This window comes from Meles meles, chromosome 5, assembly GCF_922984935.1.
Source record: "Meles meles chromosome 5, mMelMel3.1 paternal haplotype, whole genome shotgun sequence".
NCBI lineage: Eukaryota > Metazoa > Chordata > Mammalia > Carnivora > Mustelidae > Meles > Meles meles.
In genome coordinates, this window is record NC_060070.1 from 105,036,721 (window position 1) to 105,052,615 (window position 15,895).

The 15,895-nt window shown below is 36.6% G+C and overlaps 1 protein-coding gene and 1 pseudogene across 9 annotated transcripts in view; one reads left to right on the forward strand and one right to left on the reverse strand.

Moving 5' to 3' along the window:
* The window catches only part of ZNF451 (zinc finger protein 451), a 101,883-nt gene extending 87,017 nt beyond the window's left edge, over positions 1 to 14,866 (forward strand). For 7 of the 9 annotated variants that reach the window (XM_046005410.1, XM_046005413.1, XM_046005415.1 and 4 more), the window contains one exon: positions 13,083 to 14,866. Coding sequence is in view for 4 of the 9 variants with exons in the window: in XM_046005413.1 (XP_045861369.1) it covers positions 13,083 to 13,129 (47 nt within the window). In the remaining 5 variants the exon portion in view is untranslated. Of the gene's footprint in view, positions 1 to 12,385 lie in introns of all 9 variants that reach the window. The other 2 variants (XM_046005414.1, XM_046005417.1) reach the window with 1 other exon arrangement.
* LOC123941749 lies at positions 1,013 to 1,806 on the reverse strand (annotated as a pseudogene).
* Positions 14,867 to 15,895: the final 1,029 nt, after the last annotated feature.

A 15,895-nucleotide genomic window follows, 5' to 3' on the forward strand; every position in this document is an offset into this window, starting at 1 on the left:
CTCACACACTCGCTCTCAATAAATAAAATCTAAATAAATAAATAACCTGCCCCCTAAGTTTTTTATCAAGGCCACTAAAAGTTAAATGCCATTGAACATCTAAGTAGTGTAGACTTGGCAACCTTTATTTGCCACTCATGACTAATCCTATGGAAGGTGCCACACAAAATCATAACTTTTAAATAACCACTCAGGAAGCCGTCACGGTTTTTATGGGTTTAGCTAACCCAGGAAATCTGAGATAAATATAATGCAATGTGCACCAGAGTTTCTAACATTTTGTTATCTATGGTTATTTTATGATTTGAAGAGTTTCTACACTTTTGTGATTCTTTAGATTGGCAAAGGATTACTATAAAGAACTCAAGAAAAGATTCTCTGAACTTTTAACTAGTTATCATGAGGTAGGAAAAATCAACTTAAGAAATCAAAGTGTTAGATGTGTGCTTTATTTTCCGATGCTTTATATAAATAAGTTTGAGAAACACACAGTATTCCACATAAGTTAAGGGATAGGACTTCTGCACAGTTCCTCTGATGCCCTTCTTTTTCCACTTTCACCCAGTAAGAACTAGCTCAAATATCATCTCTTAGGTTGAACCATAGAGAACTGACATTGTGTAGACATTTTGGGGTGGTCAGTACTAGATTTACCATCTTAGAGAGAGTTAACTACTGCATTCATAAGGCTCCCTCTGTACCATATCAAGTAGATTTAAAATTTTTCTGTCTTATCTCCCTTAGAAGTAAGATTATGTTTGTTGTTGTTTTCATTTCAATAGCACTTAGCACCTAGTGTTTGGCCCTAAATAATTGTTTGTTGAAGAATAAACTTGTAACAAATTCCGAACATGTTAGAGCTACCAGGACCCACCTCTCTATAGCTGAATCAGAGAAATTAAGACAGAGGCAATTTGGCTGGGAGAAGAGTGGGTGATTTTATTGACCCTACAGCGTGAAAGCAAAGTGATATTTTAGTCCAAACCTAATAGCAAAACTCAAAAAAGTTTAATTTTTTGCAGTTTTATACCTTTATTTGACAATCAGTGATTAGTTCTCATCCATATTAACTGTCTGTAGATTTTTTAAATTGGTGACATGTTCATAGGTGACCAGTGTGTAGAGCTTGTTTGGTGAAACTTTTCCTTGTTACGTTTTCTGGACAACTGCACATGGATACTGTATGGAACATTCCTTATTCCTTTGGTCCAGACATCTTTGTTGAGCCAGGTGTCAATGTGCACATCTGGAGTTCCCATCTCCTTCATGGCAAATTTCTGGATCTCTTTGAGTGCCCAGGGGCACGCTTCTTGAAACGCACTCCGTGGATGCAATTGTGAATGTTGATGGTGTATTCTTTGGTCACTACCTCATCAATGGCACAACGGCTCTTCTCGCCACCCTTCTTCTTGGGGGCCATTCTGCCGGGCCCTGGTTGGAAAGCTAAATAACTTAAGTCTCTTTTCATTCTTTCCTTCCCAACACAATACTTAAATGCCTGACAAATGGTAGCAAAAGGCAGGATAAATCTGCTTGTGACTCTTGCCTTGAGGAATGGTTATTTCCCTTATCTCTCCTCCCCTCCCCTCCCCCCACCATGATTTGTTTCATTCTTTTTTTTTCTCTGTAAACTAATATCAGACTCTGACTACCCATGCCAATCATAAAGATCCTCTGTAATCAATTTTGTATACTGGACAGGGGACACATAGTGTGGTGATACAGAGTGCAGACTTTGGACGCAGGCTGTCTTGGTTAAAACTCAGCTCTGCTACTTACAAGTTATGTAATGTTGGTCAAGTCATTTAACTTCACTATGTGTCAGTTTCTTCATTTTAAAAATTTGGAATACTAGGGGCGCCTGGGTGGCTCAGTGGGTTAAAGCCTCTGCCTTCGGCTCAGGTCATGATCCCAGCATCCTGGGATCGAGCCCCGCATCGGGCTCTCTGCTCAGCAGAGAGCCTGCTTCCCTCTCCCCACCCCCTCACTTCCCACCTCTCTCTCTGCCTGCCTCTCTGCCTACTTGTGATCTCTGTCTATCAAATAAATAAATAAAATCTTTAAAAAAAAAAATAAAAAAAATAAAAATTTGGAATACTAGTATACATGTCTTACTAGAATAATGTGGTACATGGTAAACAGTATATGTATTGGTTGCTGCTGCTGCTGTTGTGATTTTTTTTTTTTAATATTTTATTTATTTGACAGAGAGAAATCACAACAAGGCAGAGAGGCAGGCAGAGAGAGAGGAGGAAGCAGGCTCCCCGCGGAGCAGAGAGCCCGATGCGGGGCTCGATCCCAGGACCCTGAGATCATGACCTGAGCCGAAGGCAGAGGCTTTAACCCACTGAGCCACCCAGGCGCCCCTGCTGTTGTGATTTTAATCATCATTATTACTATTATTCACTGTTATCTGCATCTAAGGCCTGCTTTGTAGAATGGTTACTTAGAGGTTTCTTCACTCAATCCACTAAAAAAGAAAAAAGACCAGCATTATGTGGGTGGTTGCCATTGCAAAACCATCTTTCTATAAATGACAGTGATTTGCCTTAGAGTTTCTTCAGATAATAACAGTCATCATATACTTAATCTTATAAATAGTAAAACATATTGTTGCCAGTTTAAAGAACAAGGACAGGGTAAGAGAGAAAACTCTATAATCATAACAAGTCTTCTAAACCTTAAGTAATTTGCCTCCAGATTCATAATTTTAAAATGATGGGCATGATTCATGTGTAAGTATTCTAATTCCTATTATTGAGTTCTTTCCTATTCTACTGTAATTATCTCTCTTTCAAAGAGAGTGAAATTAAGGCAGACAAAATTCCTACAAATATTTATTTCTTCATATAGCTTTCAGTTATTGTCTAATGTTCTTTCATTTCAACCTGAGGATTCCCTTTAGCATTTCTTAAAAGGCAAGACTAGTTACAGACTCTCCCTTACTTTTGTTTATCTGGGGAGGTCTTCATTTCTCCATTCTTGAAGACTGATTTTGCTGGATGTAGAATTCTTGATTTACAAGGGTTTTTTTCAGCTCTTTAACTATGTCATCTCACTGCCTTCTGGCCTCTGTGGTTTGATGAAAAATAAGCTATTAATCTTACTGAGAATCTCTTACACATGATGAGTTGCTTCTCTCGTGCTGCTTTTGTTATTTTTGACTTTTGATGCTTTCACTGTAATGTGTCTCAGCATGGATCACTTTCAGCTTCTTCCTGGAGTTTGTTGAGCTTCTTAGATGTGTAGATTCATATCTTTCATCAAATTTGGGACATTTATTGGCCATTATTTCTTAAAATATTCATTCTGTCCCTTTCTTCTTCTTCTGGACTCCGATAATGCATATCTTATTGCATTTGATGTTACTCCACCATCCTTTAACTTCTTCTTGCTTTTTTCTATTTTTCTTTCTTATCTTCAAATTGGATAACTTGTCCTGTCTTCAAGTTTGCTGATTCTTTTTTCTGTTTGTTTAAATTTGTTAAACTCCTGTAATGAATTTTTCATTTTAGTTGCACTTTTCAATTCCAAAATTTCTATTTGGTGGCTTTTCATAATTTCTGTCTCTTTATTGATATTCTCATTTTGTTCATACATTGTTTTCCTGGTTTCCTTTAGTTCTTTGTCTGTGGTTTACTTTAGCTCTTAGAATATATATATATATATATATTTAAAACAGGGGCACCTGGGTGGCTCAGTGAGTTAAAGCCTCTCCCTTTGGCTCAGGTCATGATCCCAGAGTCCTGGGATCAAGCTCCCCATCAGGCTCTCTGCTCAGCAGGGAGCCTGCTTCCCTTCCTCTCTCTCTGCCTGCCTCTCTGCCTACTTGTGATCTCTGTCAAATAAATAAATAAAATCTTTTAAAAAAAGAAAAAGGATGTATTTAAAACAGTTGGTTTAAAAGTCTTAGTCTAGTAAGTCCAGTGTCTAGGTTTTCTCAGGGACAGTTTAACTCATTTTTTCCCCTTTAAATGGGCCGTATTTTCCTGTTTCTTTGTATTCTTTGTGTTTTGTTGTTTAAAACTGGGTACGCAAATACTATAGTACCTCTGGAAATCATATTCTCGCTCTTCCCCAGACTGTTGTTTTGTTGAAGGCTACAGTCGTCCATTTGTTTACTTTTCCAAACTAGAGTTGACGTTTAAACAGCATAGGGTTGGGACACTGACACACCCTCCCCCACACACACAAACACAGAGTCAAAACTTTACATTTAAGTTTTAACTTCCCAAAAACTTAATTACTAATAGCCCACTGTTGACTAGAAGCCTCCAATAACAAATTGTTTATTAATACATATTTTGTAGGGGCACCTGGGTGGCTCAGCTGATTAAGTGTCCAACTCTTGATTTTGGCTCAAATCATGAGCTTAGGGTTCTGGGATTGAGCCCTGCATTGGGCTCTACACTCAGCTCAGAGTCTGGATTTCTCTTCCTCTGCCCTTCCCCCAGTTCACACATGCTCACTCCTTCTCTCTCTAAAATAAATAAACAGTAAATAAAACAAAAAATAGTCAATACACAGGCATTTAGGTGGCTCAGTTGGTTAAGTTCTGCCTGCAGCTCAGCTCATGATCTCGAGGTCCTGGAATTGAGCTCCACGGCAGGCTCTCTGCTTAGGGGAGAGTCTGCCACTCCCCCTACTTGTGCATGTGCTTGCTCTCTCTAATTATTCTTTTAAAAAATAGTCAATACATATTTTGTATGTTATATGTGTTATATACTGTATTCTTACAATAAAATAATTATAGATAAAAATATTAAGAAAACTATAAGGAAGAGAAAATACATTAAATTTAAATTTAAAGGTTTAAATTTATACATTTATAAACATTTAAAGGTATAAATTTCCCTCTAAGCCAGGATCAACAGGCTTTTCCTGTAAAACCGGGTGATAAATATTTTAGACTTTGTAGTTCACATTGTCTCTGTTACAATTACTCAACTTACGCTTATAGTATGAAAACAGCCATATACAACACATAAACAAATGCTTGTGCATATGTTCAAAAAGCTTTATTTACAAAAATTGTCTTTGACCTGGGTTTGGCCCACAGACAACTTTGTCAGTCCTCTACTTTTACCATGTTCCATGAATTTTCATATCTTGTATTTTTGCTGTTTGAAATTGAAAGATATTTCAATTTGAAATATTTTAATTTTCCTTGGATTTTCTTCTTTTACCTGTTGGCTCTTTAGGAGTATATTGTGTAGTTTCCAAATATTTGAGTGTCTTATTATTCTTTCTAATTTAATTCTGTTATGGTAAGAGAATATACTCTGTAAAACTTTAATCTTTTAAAATTTATTGAGATTTTTATCAGCCAACATGTAGTCTGCCTTGGTAAACATTATGTATGCACTTGAAAAGAATGTGGTTTTTTTGTTTATTGTGTAGAATACTTTATAAATGTCATTTAGGCCAAGGTAGTTGATAGCAAATCTTTATCTGTACTCATTTTTTTTAAATCTAGTTGATCTATCAGGTTTTGTAGTAGGGATAATGAATTCTTCATCAGTGAGTGTGGATTATATTTCTCTTTAATTCTATTTATACTTTTATATTTTGAAGTTCTGTTTTTAATTGGAAAATTCTGTTTTGTGTTTCTGATGTGTCTTCCTAATGAATTGACACATTTATCATTATGAAATGTTATCTCTGGTAACACCTTTAATCATGAAATTTTTTTAAAAGATTTTATTTATTTTTTGAGAGAGAGTGAGCATATGGATGAAGGTAAGAGGCATTGGGAGAGGGAGAGGTACATTTCTTATAGACACCATGAAGTTTGATCTTACTTTTTGATTCACTGTAACAATCTCTACTTTTAATGAATGGATTATTTAGTCTCTTAATATTTAATGTAATTTCGTACATGGTTGAAGTCTTGTCTGCCATTTTGTTTGTCCCCTCTTTTATCTTTTAGTTCCTACTTTCGTACCTTCTTTTAGATTATAGTACTATATTTTACTGTATTGTGTGTATTTAGTTTTTACTATCTTATTTGTTTGTGTATTTATTACTCTTTAAGAGTGAAAGAGAGAGAGGGAGAGAGCACAAGCAGGAGGAGCAGCCGAGGGAAAAGTAGGCTCCCTGCTGAGCAAGGAGCCTAACGTGGGGTTCAATCCCAGGACCCCTGGGATCATGACCTGAGCTGAAGGCAGATGCTTAATCTACTGAGCCACTCTGCGTCCCAGTTTTTACTTTTAATAGGTCTATGGGCTTTTAGCCCTTTGTATTAATTTTTATGGTTGCTCTAGATTACAGTGTATGGTTTTTGCTTTTTATAGTGTATTGAGTGCTACTATACTCCACTTTATCTAAAATGTAGGAACCTTCCGGGACACCTCGGTGGCTCAGTCGGTTAAACCACTGCCTTCAGCTCGGGTTGCGGTCCCAGGGTTGTGGGATCGAGTCCCGCATTGGGCCCATTGTCCAGTGGGGAGCCTGCTTCTCTCTCTGCCTGTGCCTGCACTCTGCCTGCTTGTACTCTCTCTCTGACAAATAAATAAATAAAATCTTAAAAAAAAAATGTATAAACCTTCTAATACTATAGGTTAGTTTATGTCCTGCCCCCAAGTCTCTGTACTGTAGTTGCCATTTGTATTACATCTACATGTATTATAAATTCTACCAGAAAATGTTATTTTTTTTTTTTACTTTAAACAGGGCTGTGAATTTTATTTTGTTTGTTTATTTTTTAAAGATTTTATTATATTTATTTGACAGAAAGAGAGATCACAAGTAGGCAGAGAGGCAGGCAGAGAGAGAGGAGGAAGCAGGCTTCCTGCTGAGCAGAGAGCCTGATGCAGGCCTTGATCCCAGGACTATGAGATCATGACCTGAGCCAAAGGCAGAGGCTTAACCCACTGAGCCACCCAGGTGCCCCAGTGCTATGAATTTTAAAGAAAGAAAAGAAAAAGCACATACCCTTTTATATTTATTCACAGCTGCCATTTTCAGTAAACTACATTCTTTCCAATAGATTTAGAGTTTCCCTCTAGTGTCATTTTTCTTCCTTCAGCCAAAAGGATTTTTTTTTTTAATTTTTCATGATATGCGTTTTGCTAGTGATGAATATTCCTTTTTGCTTATATGAAGATAATCTTTATTTTTCCTTGAATTTTGAAGAATGTTTTCTCTAGCATTAGAATTCTAGTTGACAGGACGCTTGGGTGGCTCAGCCAGTTAGGCGTCTGCCTGTGGCTTGGGTCATGATCCCAGGGTTCTGGGGATCGAGTCCCTCCCAGGGAGCCTGCTTCTCCCTCTGTCTGTCACTTTCCCTGCTTGAGCTCTCACACTCTCTTGCTCTCTCTCTGGCAAATGAAAAAATAAAATCTTAAAAAAAAAAAAGAATTCTAGTTGACAAATATTTTTTCCTTTCGGCACTTTGAGGTGTCATTCCATTGTCTTCTGGCATCCATTATTTGTCATGAGAAGTCATCATAATTTGTATTATTGTTTCCCTGTATGTAATGTGTCATTTTCTTCCTCTTGCTCCTTTCAGTATTTCTACTTTGTCCTTGGATTTAAGCAGTTCTCCATAATCCCCCTAGATGTAGTTATCTTTGTATTTATAACCTCCTTGGAGTTTTCTTAGCTCCTTGTAATTATGTTCCCCCCAATATTAAAGATGTTTTTAAGTAATATCTGTACCCAGCATCAGGCTTGAACTCACAACCCCAAGATTAAGAGTCAAGTACTCCACTGACTCAGCCAGCCAGGCTCCCCTGTTTCCCCAATTTTAGAAATTTCCACCCATTATTTCTTTATAATTTTCTGCCCCACTTGGTCTCTGTTCTTTTCTTTTTTGACTCCAGTTATACATATGTTAGGTCTCTTAAATTTATCCAGAGATCTGTTCATTTTCTTCCAATCTTTTTTCTCTGTTGGATAATTATTTAAGGTTTATTTATTTGGGAGAGAGAGCACAAATGGAGCAGGGGCAGAGGGACAAACAGACACCCCACTGAGCATGGATCCCGATGCAGGGATCCATTGCAGGACCCTGAGATCAGAACTTGAGCCAAAATCAGACTTAACCAACTGAGCCTCCCAGGCACCCCCTTGTTCAATAATTTCTGTGGTTCAACCATCAAGTTTACTTATATTTTTTTTCCCCTTCATTCTCCAGTGTTAAGCTGAGTGAATTTTCCAGTTCAAATACTATATTTCTCAGTTCTAGAATTTTCATTTAGTTGTTTTTTTTAAAAACAGATTGATTTCTCTGTTGAGATTTCTTATCCATTCATCCTTAAATCTATGAAAATTTAATTTTTCTAGAATTGTTTTCTGCTGGGGTGCCTGGGTGGCTTAGTGGGCTAAAGCCTCTGCCTTCGGCTCAGGTCATGATCTCAGGGTCCTGGATGGAGCCCTGCATCAGGCTCTCTGCTCAGCAGGGAGCCTCCTTCCCCCTCTCTCTCTGCTTGCTTCTCTGCCTACTTGTGATTTGTCGCTCTCTCTGTCAAATAAATAATAAAATCTTTTTAAAAAATGAAAATAGAAAATAAAATTGTTTTCTGCTAATTCCAACAGCTTGTTAATCTTGGGGATTAGTTTCAATTACCTGGTCTTCCTCTTGGCTCTTTAGTTACATTTCTTTTTCCTTTTTTGATGTATATGGATGTTGTGGATATATATTACAGATTCTTTTAATTCTGTTATTTTTATCTGAGGAATGTTTTGTTTTTGTTTTTGTTTTCAGCGGTTACCTTGCTAGACCTATACTCCAAACTCTGCCTCTCCACAGCAGGCAACAGCTAAAATTGCTTACTCCTTTTACTTCCCAGTTGTTGTTTTTCATTGAGAATCTTAGATCCTCTCCTTTGTATGCACAATTCAGAAGTCCACTAAGAGTTTGTAGATTTAGAAAATCCTGTCTTCTATTACTTTGTTATTTCTTCTGGGATACCTTTCTTTCAAAACCTCCCCTCCTCCAGCTTCACTTTCTAGCAGCTATGACTGATACAAACTCTGTCTATGAAGCCTTAAGCCACAGAGTTTGGTTTTCTGCATGAAGTTCTATTACCTTCCCAAAAGGATTGATGAATGCCCTGACATTCATCAAAACAAAACCATAAACCTGCACATTGAACCCTGTGCAGTTTGTTTCTTTTAGTGATCAGCTTCTGTCCTGTCTCTACCTAATTTTTGTTGCTCTCCAGTGCCTTAAAATAGTTTATAATTGTTGTCTATTGGAGGGTTAATCCAATATAAGTTATACTATTATTAGAAGTGGGACTATTTAATTGGTTTTTGTTTTTATCATCTTTTAACTCCCAAATTTAATTCCTAGAAGTTCACTATAGACAGTATTTTTTTTTAAAGATTTTATTTATTTATTTGACAGACGGAGATCACAAGTAGGCAGAGAGAGAGAGGAGGAAGCAGGCTCCCTGCTGAGCAGAGAGCCCGATGTGGGGCTCGATCCCAGGACCCTGGGATCATAACCCGAGCCGAAGGCAGAGGCTTTAACCCACTGAGCCACCCAGGCGCCCCCTAGACAGTATTTTTATATGCATTTCTGCTATTTTATTTTTAGTTTTCTCTTTTAATTGGTTTGTAAGTTGTATACTTAGTTTCCAGGTTTTGTGGTTATATTGGCATTTTACCACTTTTTTTTTTAAGATTTTATTTATTTACTTGACAGAGATCACAAGTAGGCAGAGAGGCAGGCAGAGCGAGAAGAGGAAGCAGGCTCCCTGCTGAGCATAGAGCCTGATGTGGGACTCAATTCCTGGACCACGGGATCATGACTTGAGCTGAAGGCAGAGGATTTAATCTACTGAGCCACCCAGGCGCCCCTTCACCACATTTTTTATATACAATTTATTTTATTTTTTTTTTAAGATTTTATTTATTTATTTGAGAGAGAGACAGTGAGAGAGAGCATGAAAGGGGAGAAGGGCAGAGAGAGCAGACTCCCCATGGAGCAAGGAGCCTGATACGGGACTCGATCCCAGGACCCTGGGATCATGACCTGAGCTGAAGGCAGTTGCTTAACCAACTGAGCCACCCAGGCGCCCTTATATACAATTTAAAGACTTAAGTATACCTCCAAAGTGTCTGCCTTTATGCAACAATAAAAGGACTCTAGAATACCTCACTTGATCCTTTTCCTCACAATTTATATGCTGGTATTCTCCAGTGTTTAGTTCTATATGTGTATTGTATAACGCACACAAAAGTTGTACAAAACATCTCACAAAGCTGGTAACCATCCCTCAGGTTAAAGAAATAGGACATCACCAACACATTAATTTGCTAGGGCTCCCATAATTACATGCTACAAACTAGATGGCTCATAACAACAGAAATTTACTGTCTCATGGTTTTAGAGGTTAGAAAACTGAAGTCAAATTGTCTGTAGGGCTATTTTCCCTCTCCTAGCTTTTAGTTATTAACAGACAATCATATGTACTCCTTGGCTTATAGATGTGCCACTCTAATCTCTGCCTCCATCATCATGTGGCCATCTTCTTCTACTTGTGTGTCTGTCTTTACATGGCATTTTTTTTTTTTTTAAGATTTTTTAAATTTATTTATTTGACAGAGAGATCACAAGTAGGCAGAGAGGCAGGCAGAGAGAGAGGAGGAAGCAGGCTCCCCGCGGAGCAGAGAGCCTGATGCGGAGCTAGATCCCAGGACCCTGAGATCATGACCTGAGCCGAAGGCAGCGGCTTAATCCACTGAGCCACCCAGGCGCCCCGACATGGCATTTCTTTCTTATAGGGACACCAGTTGGGTTGGATTAGGGCTCAACCTAGTGACCTCATCTTAAATGGATTACACCTGCAAAGACCCTATTTTCAGATTAGATCACATTCATACGTACTAGGGATTTGGACATATGTTTTGGGGGGAACATAATTCAACCATAACAACCAGTACCTTAGAAGTATCCCCCTTACTCCCTCTTCTAGTTACTTTCCCTACGCTCCTTCCCGATTGTCAGTGGCCACTATCATGTCTTAAAATACTAGTTGAATAGTGGTTGATTTTGAACTTTATTTAAATTGAATCATACAGACTCATCACTGTCCAGAAGAATTTTCTGTCATGATGAAAATAATTCTGTATCTGTACCTGGTTGCTAATAGTCATGTATAACTGTTAAGCACTTGAATGTGGCTTAACTGAAAAACTAAGTCTTGAATCTTAATTTTTATCGATTTAAATATAAATAGCCACATAGAGTCAGTATCTATCATATTGGAAAGCACGAGCATGGTCTGTATTCTTTTATGTCTGGATGCCTTTTTTTTTTTTTAAAAGATTTTTTTATTTATTTGAGAGAGACCAAGAGAGACAGTCCCAGGCAGACTCCATGCTGATCACAGAGCCCAACATGGGGCTCCGTCTTGAGGCCCTGAGATCATGACCTGAGCTGAAACCAAGAGTCGGACACTTAACCAACTGTGCCACCCAGACACCCCTGGATGCCTTTTAAACAACATTGTTTTATAGATTCATCCAGATGTTAGCATGTAGCTTTGGTTTCTTCATTTCTAATACCTACATAATTCATCTATTATTTATAAACATTTGCTTTGTACTTTTTGGCTATTTTAGATAATGCTACTGTGAACATTATCATACATATCTCTTAATGAACATATATGCATATTTCTGGGAATATATACCTAGGAGTGGGCTTACTCATGTTCAAGTTTAGTAGGTAATGCCAAGTTGTTTTTCCAAAGTGGTTTTGCCAGGTTTTTTTCTTGGTCCCAGTAGTATATGTGAGTTCCTATTGATTTACATTTTCACAGTCATTTAAATTAGTCTTATAATTTTAGCTAGTGAGGGGTATATATGGTTATTTTTTTTGTGGTTTTAATTTACGTTTTTCTGATGAATAAGGCTTATTGACCATTATGTCTGTGCCTTTTCAAAATTCTTAACAGTTTTCTTTTGGATTTTTTTAACTGATTTTTGGGGGTTGAAAATTTTTTAGTTCTTTCTGGGTACAAGTTTCGTGTATTGCAAATATTTTCTCCCACTGTATTTCTTTCCTTTTTACTCATTTAATGGTGTCTTTTAATGGATAAAAGTAATTTTAATAGATTCCAAATTACCATAGTTTTCCATAATATTTTTAAAAATTCTGTTTAATAAATATTTCCCTATACTAAGGTCATAAAGCTATTCCCTTGTATTATCGTCTAGAAACTGGTACCACAGTCTTAATTATTATAACTTTATAAATAAGTTTTCATATTTTTTACAAGTCTTATCATCTTGTTTTTCTTTGCTAAGAGCATCTTGGCTTTTTTTTGTGTTTTCTCATCCCTAGAATTCATCTTAGGGCAACTCCCTGACCTAGAATCTAGCTTTAATTTAACACACAGTGTATACTAGCCTGTAGTATTTTAAATTACAGAAACATAACACAGTGTCCCAGCTGAGAGGAAGGTGTAGCTGCATCTTAGAGAGATCACTGGTACCCGTGAACCAAGGAGCCTCTGAGAGACTTTGGACTGGATGGGATGAAATAAATCTGGTGTGAGAAGCTGGTGAAGGCCAGGAAATGGAGAAACCACTTGTAAACCCAAGAATGTCTTTCTTGTTTACTATTGTATTCCTTTGCCTGGTATACAGTGGGCATGCGATAAATATTTGTTAAATGAATGCATATATTACATGCTTCTCAAGACATTATATAGCTATGAGTTTCACTCTTTACCTGAGATGCTAGAAAGCTTAAAAAGAAATTTTTAATGCCTGTGAGATTTTGGCATTTCATGCTTTTGCCTCTGTATTTCTATTTTAAGCCTTATATGCATTGCCTTAAGTGATTGTCAGTGATATCAAAAGTTTGTTGACTTTTGTCCCTTACTGGAAATAACCTGCAGGTTCCTTAGTAAGTTCATATTATAATTCAATCTGAGGTTATATCCAGAGTCTCATTATTTTGAAACACTCAGATTTTATGAAGAACCTGCCAAGTCATCCTAGGTTTCTCAACTTTGTATTTCCTTCCTTTCTTGAAAAGACAGATGTAGTTGATGAGATTTACATAAAGCACGTTTATTAGTTTTCTGCCCTAAATATTAAAATTCTCTGTTTTGTTAATGCAGATGTGGAATTAGAAGAAGCTATTAGAAGAAGTCTTGAGGAAATGTAATTGTAAAGTTATTACCACACAACATCAAGTGGCCTTGAAGAGACTCAGGATAATGAATTCTTGAGTTTGTTTTCTAAAGGAGACCAGAAATCTGTTGGTACAAATGTATTTGGAAACATGGTTTTTTTGCTTTTGCATCTGATATTTGCTTTGTATTTTTGTGCTATTTTGGAAAATGTACAGAAGAATAGAATACATGTTAATGCAGATACAAATCATGTATTCTAATATAGTTATCACAGTTTTCCAGTTAACTTTGAATTTATATATTTAGGTTAAAAGAACTAAAAAATAGAGAGGCTCTTGACTATTGTTTGTAGTTTCCCAAATAGCATTAGTTGTTTAATTTTATTTGTACTGTACAGATGATTCTAGTTTATTTTTTAGGAGTGAAAATGAATATAAATAAAGCTGTCATAGCTGTTTTTCTGTAAATTCTATTTCTTATGTGGCACTAATATAGAATACCTTTGAGATCTTTGTTTATGATTATTAGAAGAGAGTAATGGAAACTGATCATGGAAACAGATTAAAAACTTTTACTGGGCAATGTTCTTTATGGGTTTCACTCAGCTGTATTGTCCTGCTGTAACTGGAGCACCACATTGCTGTAATTAAAAACAAAACAAAACAAAAACCCCTAATTTCTTTGAAATTATTGAAACCTTTTCCATTCCTTTTACCTGCTTAGACTTTCATGTGACTTGTATTATATATAGTTTAAAGGGAATGATGTCAAAATGTTTGCATAGAATTAAATGTATTTTTAATAACATTGTCCTTTTTTATATATATTTGTGTAAACATAATATTCTTCCAAAAAATAATGTTGATGGTCTACTCAGGAGTAATCTTCCTTAACCTTTAAAATTTTTATTTCATTGGAAGTGTCTTCATTTTAATTACTAGTTAAACTATCAGCTTCCTACATTTGGTATTACACATTTAATTTTTAAATGGTCAGGCTCCATTGTGAAGAATAAAAAACATTACATAAATAGAAGACGAAGAAGGGCTTGTCATACTATCTTTGTGCATGTGCACAAAGTCTTCCCTAGAGATTTTAAGTAGTAATTACATACCAGACTTAAATTTTCCTATAAATATAAATTTGTCTTTAAGACAAAGAAAAAATCATGGTTAGAATTTCTTTCTCTGCAACTTGATATTTTAGTGTAAAATAGCATTACTGTTTGTTTTATTACTATAATCTTTCCAATCCACATTGGAAACCAGTTTGTGTTTTTATTTCTTACGATGTTAATTCTGTCCTACCTGCTTGCATTTTTTTTTTTTAAGTAGACAGACCTGTTGGTTGAGAATTTACCATTTTTCCAAAACGACCACATTGTACTTTTAATTTGTATGTTAAAGTCATCAGGCAGGATTTTAGGAGGTAGTCATGAGCTAGACCTTACAGACATCTCCAAGATCTTGCTTAATAGTGAGGAGCAGAGAAAGGATGATCCAGAAAGAAGAGTGGTGAAGCAGATGTGGGAAAGAGAAATCAACACCTCTTTGCTAGAGGTACCTCACACATGTGTGATATACACTGATGTTCTGTTAAGCTTTTGTTATGTGTATGGTAGAGAGTAAATGAAGTTTTTTATATGACACTAAAGGGATATTTCATCATGACCCTTAAAAAACAATAACTGGGTTGTTTACTGTTTTCATTAATAATTGTCACTGATTGTATTTCTACTTGTTAAGCAATTAAAAATCATTTTAAAATTACTTCATAATTTGAACTTAATTTAGACACTAAGAGAGATCAGTGGATGATATTACAGAAAGTTAAGTGGATTATTATCAAAAGTGTTTCCAACATTGATAAAGATGCATATCTTTTTTTTTTTTAAAGATTTTATTTTATTTATTTGACAGAGAGAGAAAGATCACAAGTAGGCAGAGAGGCAGGCAGAGAGAGAGGAGGAAGCAGGCTCCCTGCGGAGCAGAGAGCCTGACGCGGGGCTCGATCTCAGGACCCTGAGATCATGACCCGAGCCGAAGGCAGCGGCTTAATCCACTGAGCCACCCAGGTGCCCCAAGATGCATATCTTTTCATTACATCATTTATTCATTCATTCACTCCCTCACAACGTATTTATTGAGTACTTAACCATGTGCTAGTGACTGTTTTAAGCACTGGGGATATACCAGTGAGCAAAGCATAGCTCACACTCCTTTATGGAACACATGACAGGGGGAGAGAGGGTTGGATAGAGTGTTATCCACTATTATAAGTATATCCAATGTTGGTAACTAATGTGGGCAAATAGAGAATGGAAAGATTGTGTTTCTGAGATTGAGTGGTGTGATCTGGCTTTTTAGGAAAGATTATCTGTAGTTATTATATTGAGAACATATGCACCAGAGGCAAGAGTAGAAGGAGAAAGACCAGATAGGAAAGTGTTGCAGTAGCCAGGTGAAAATTGATGGTGTTGGGACCAGTGTGTTAACAGTGGAGAATAATCCTAACATATTCTAAAAGTAGAGCTGAGGGGATTTACTTATGGGTAGCATCTATAGGACTGGAGAGAGAAAAAGAGTCCAGGATGATTCTAAAATTACATGATAGACTTTCAAACCATTCACAACATGTCTTTAGATTCCAGGTCTGTGTCGTGATGACGACAAAATATATTTAATGAGGTCAAATAATCCCCTACAAAAATAGTTTATTAGAACGTAGATTAAGTTCAGAGGGAACTGGAATCCAAACTCATCTCTGTTCAAGTATTTAAATGGCTTTGATCTCAGATT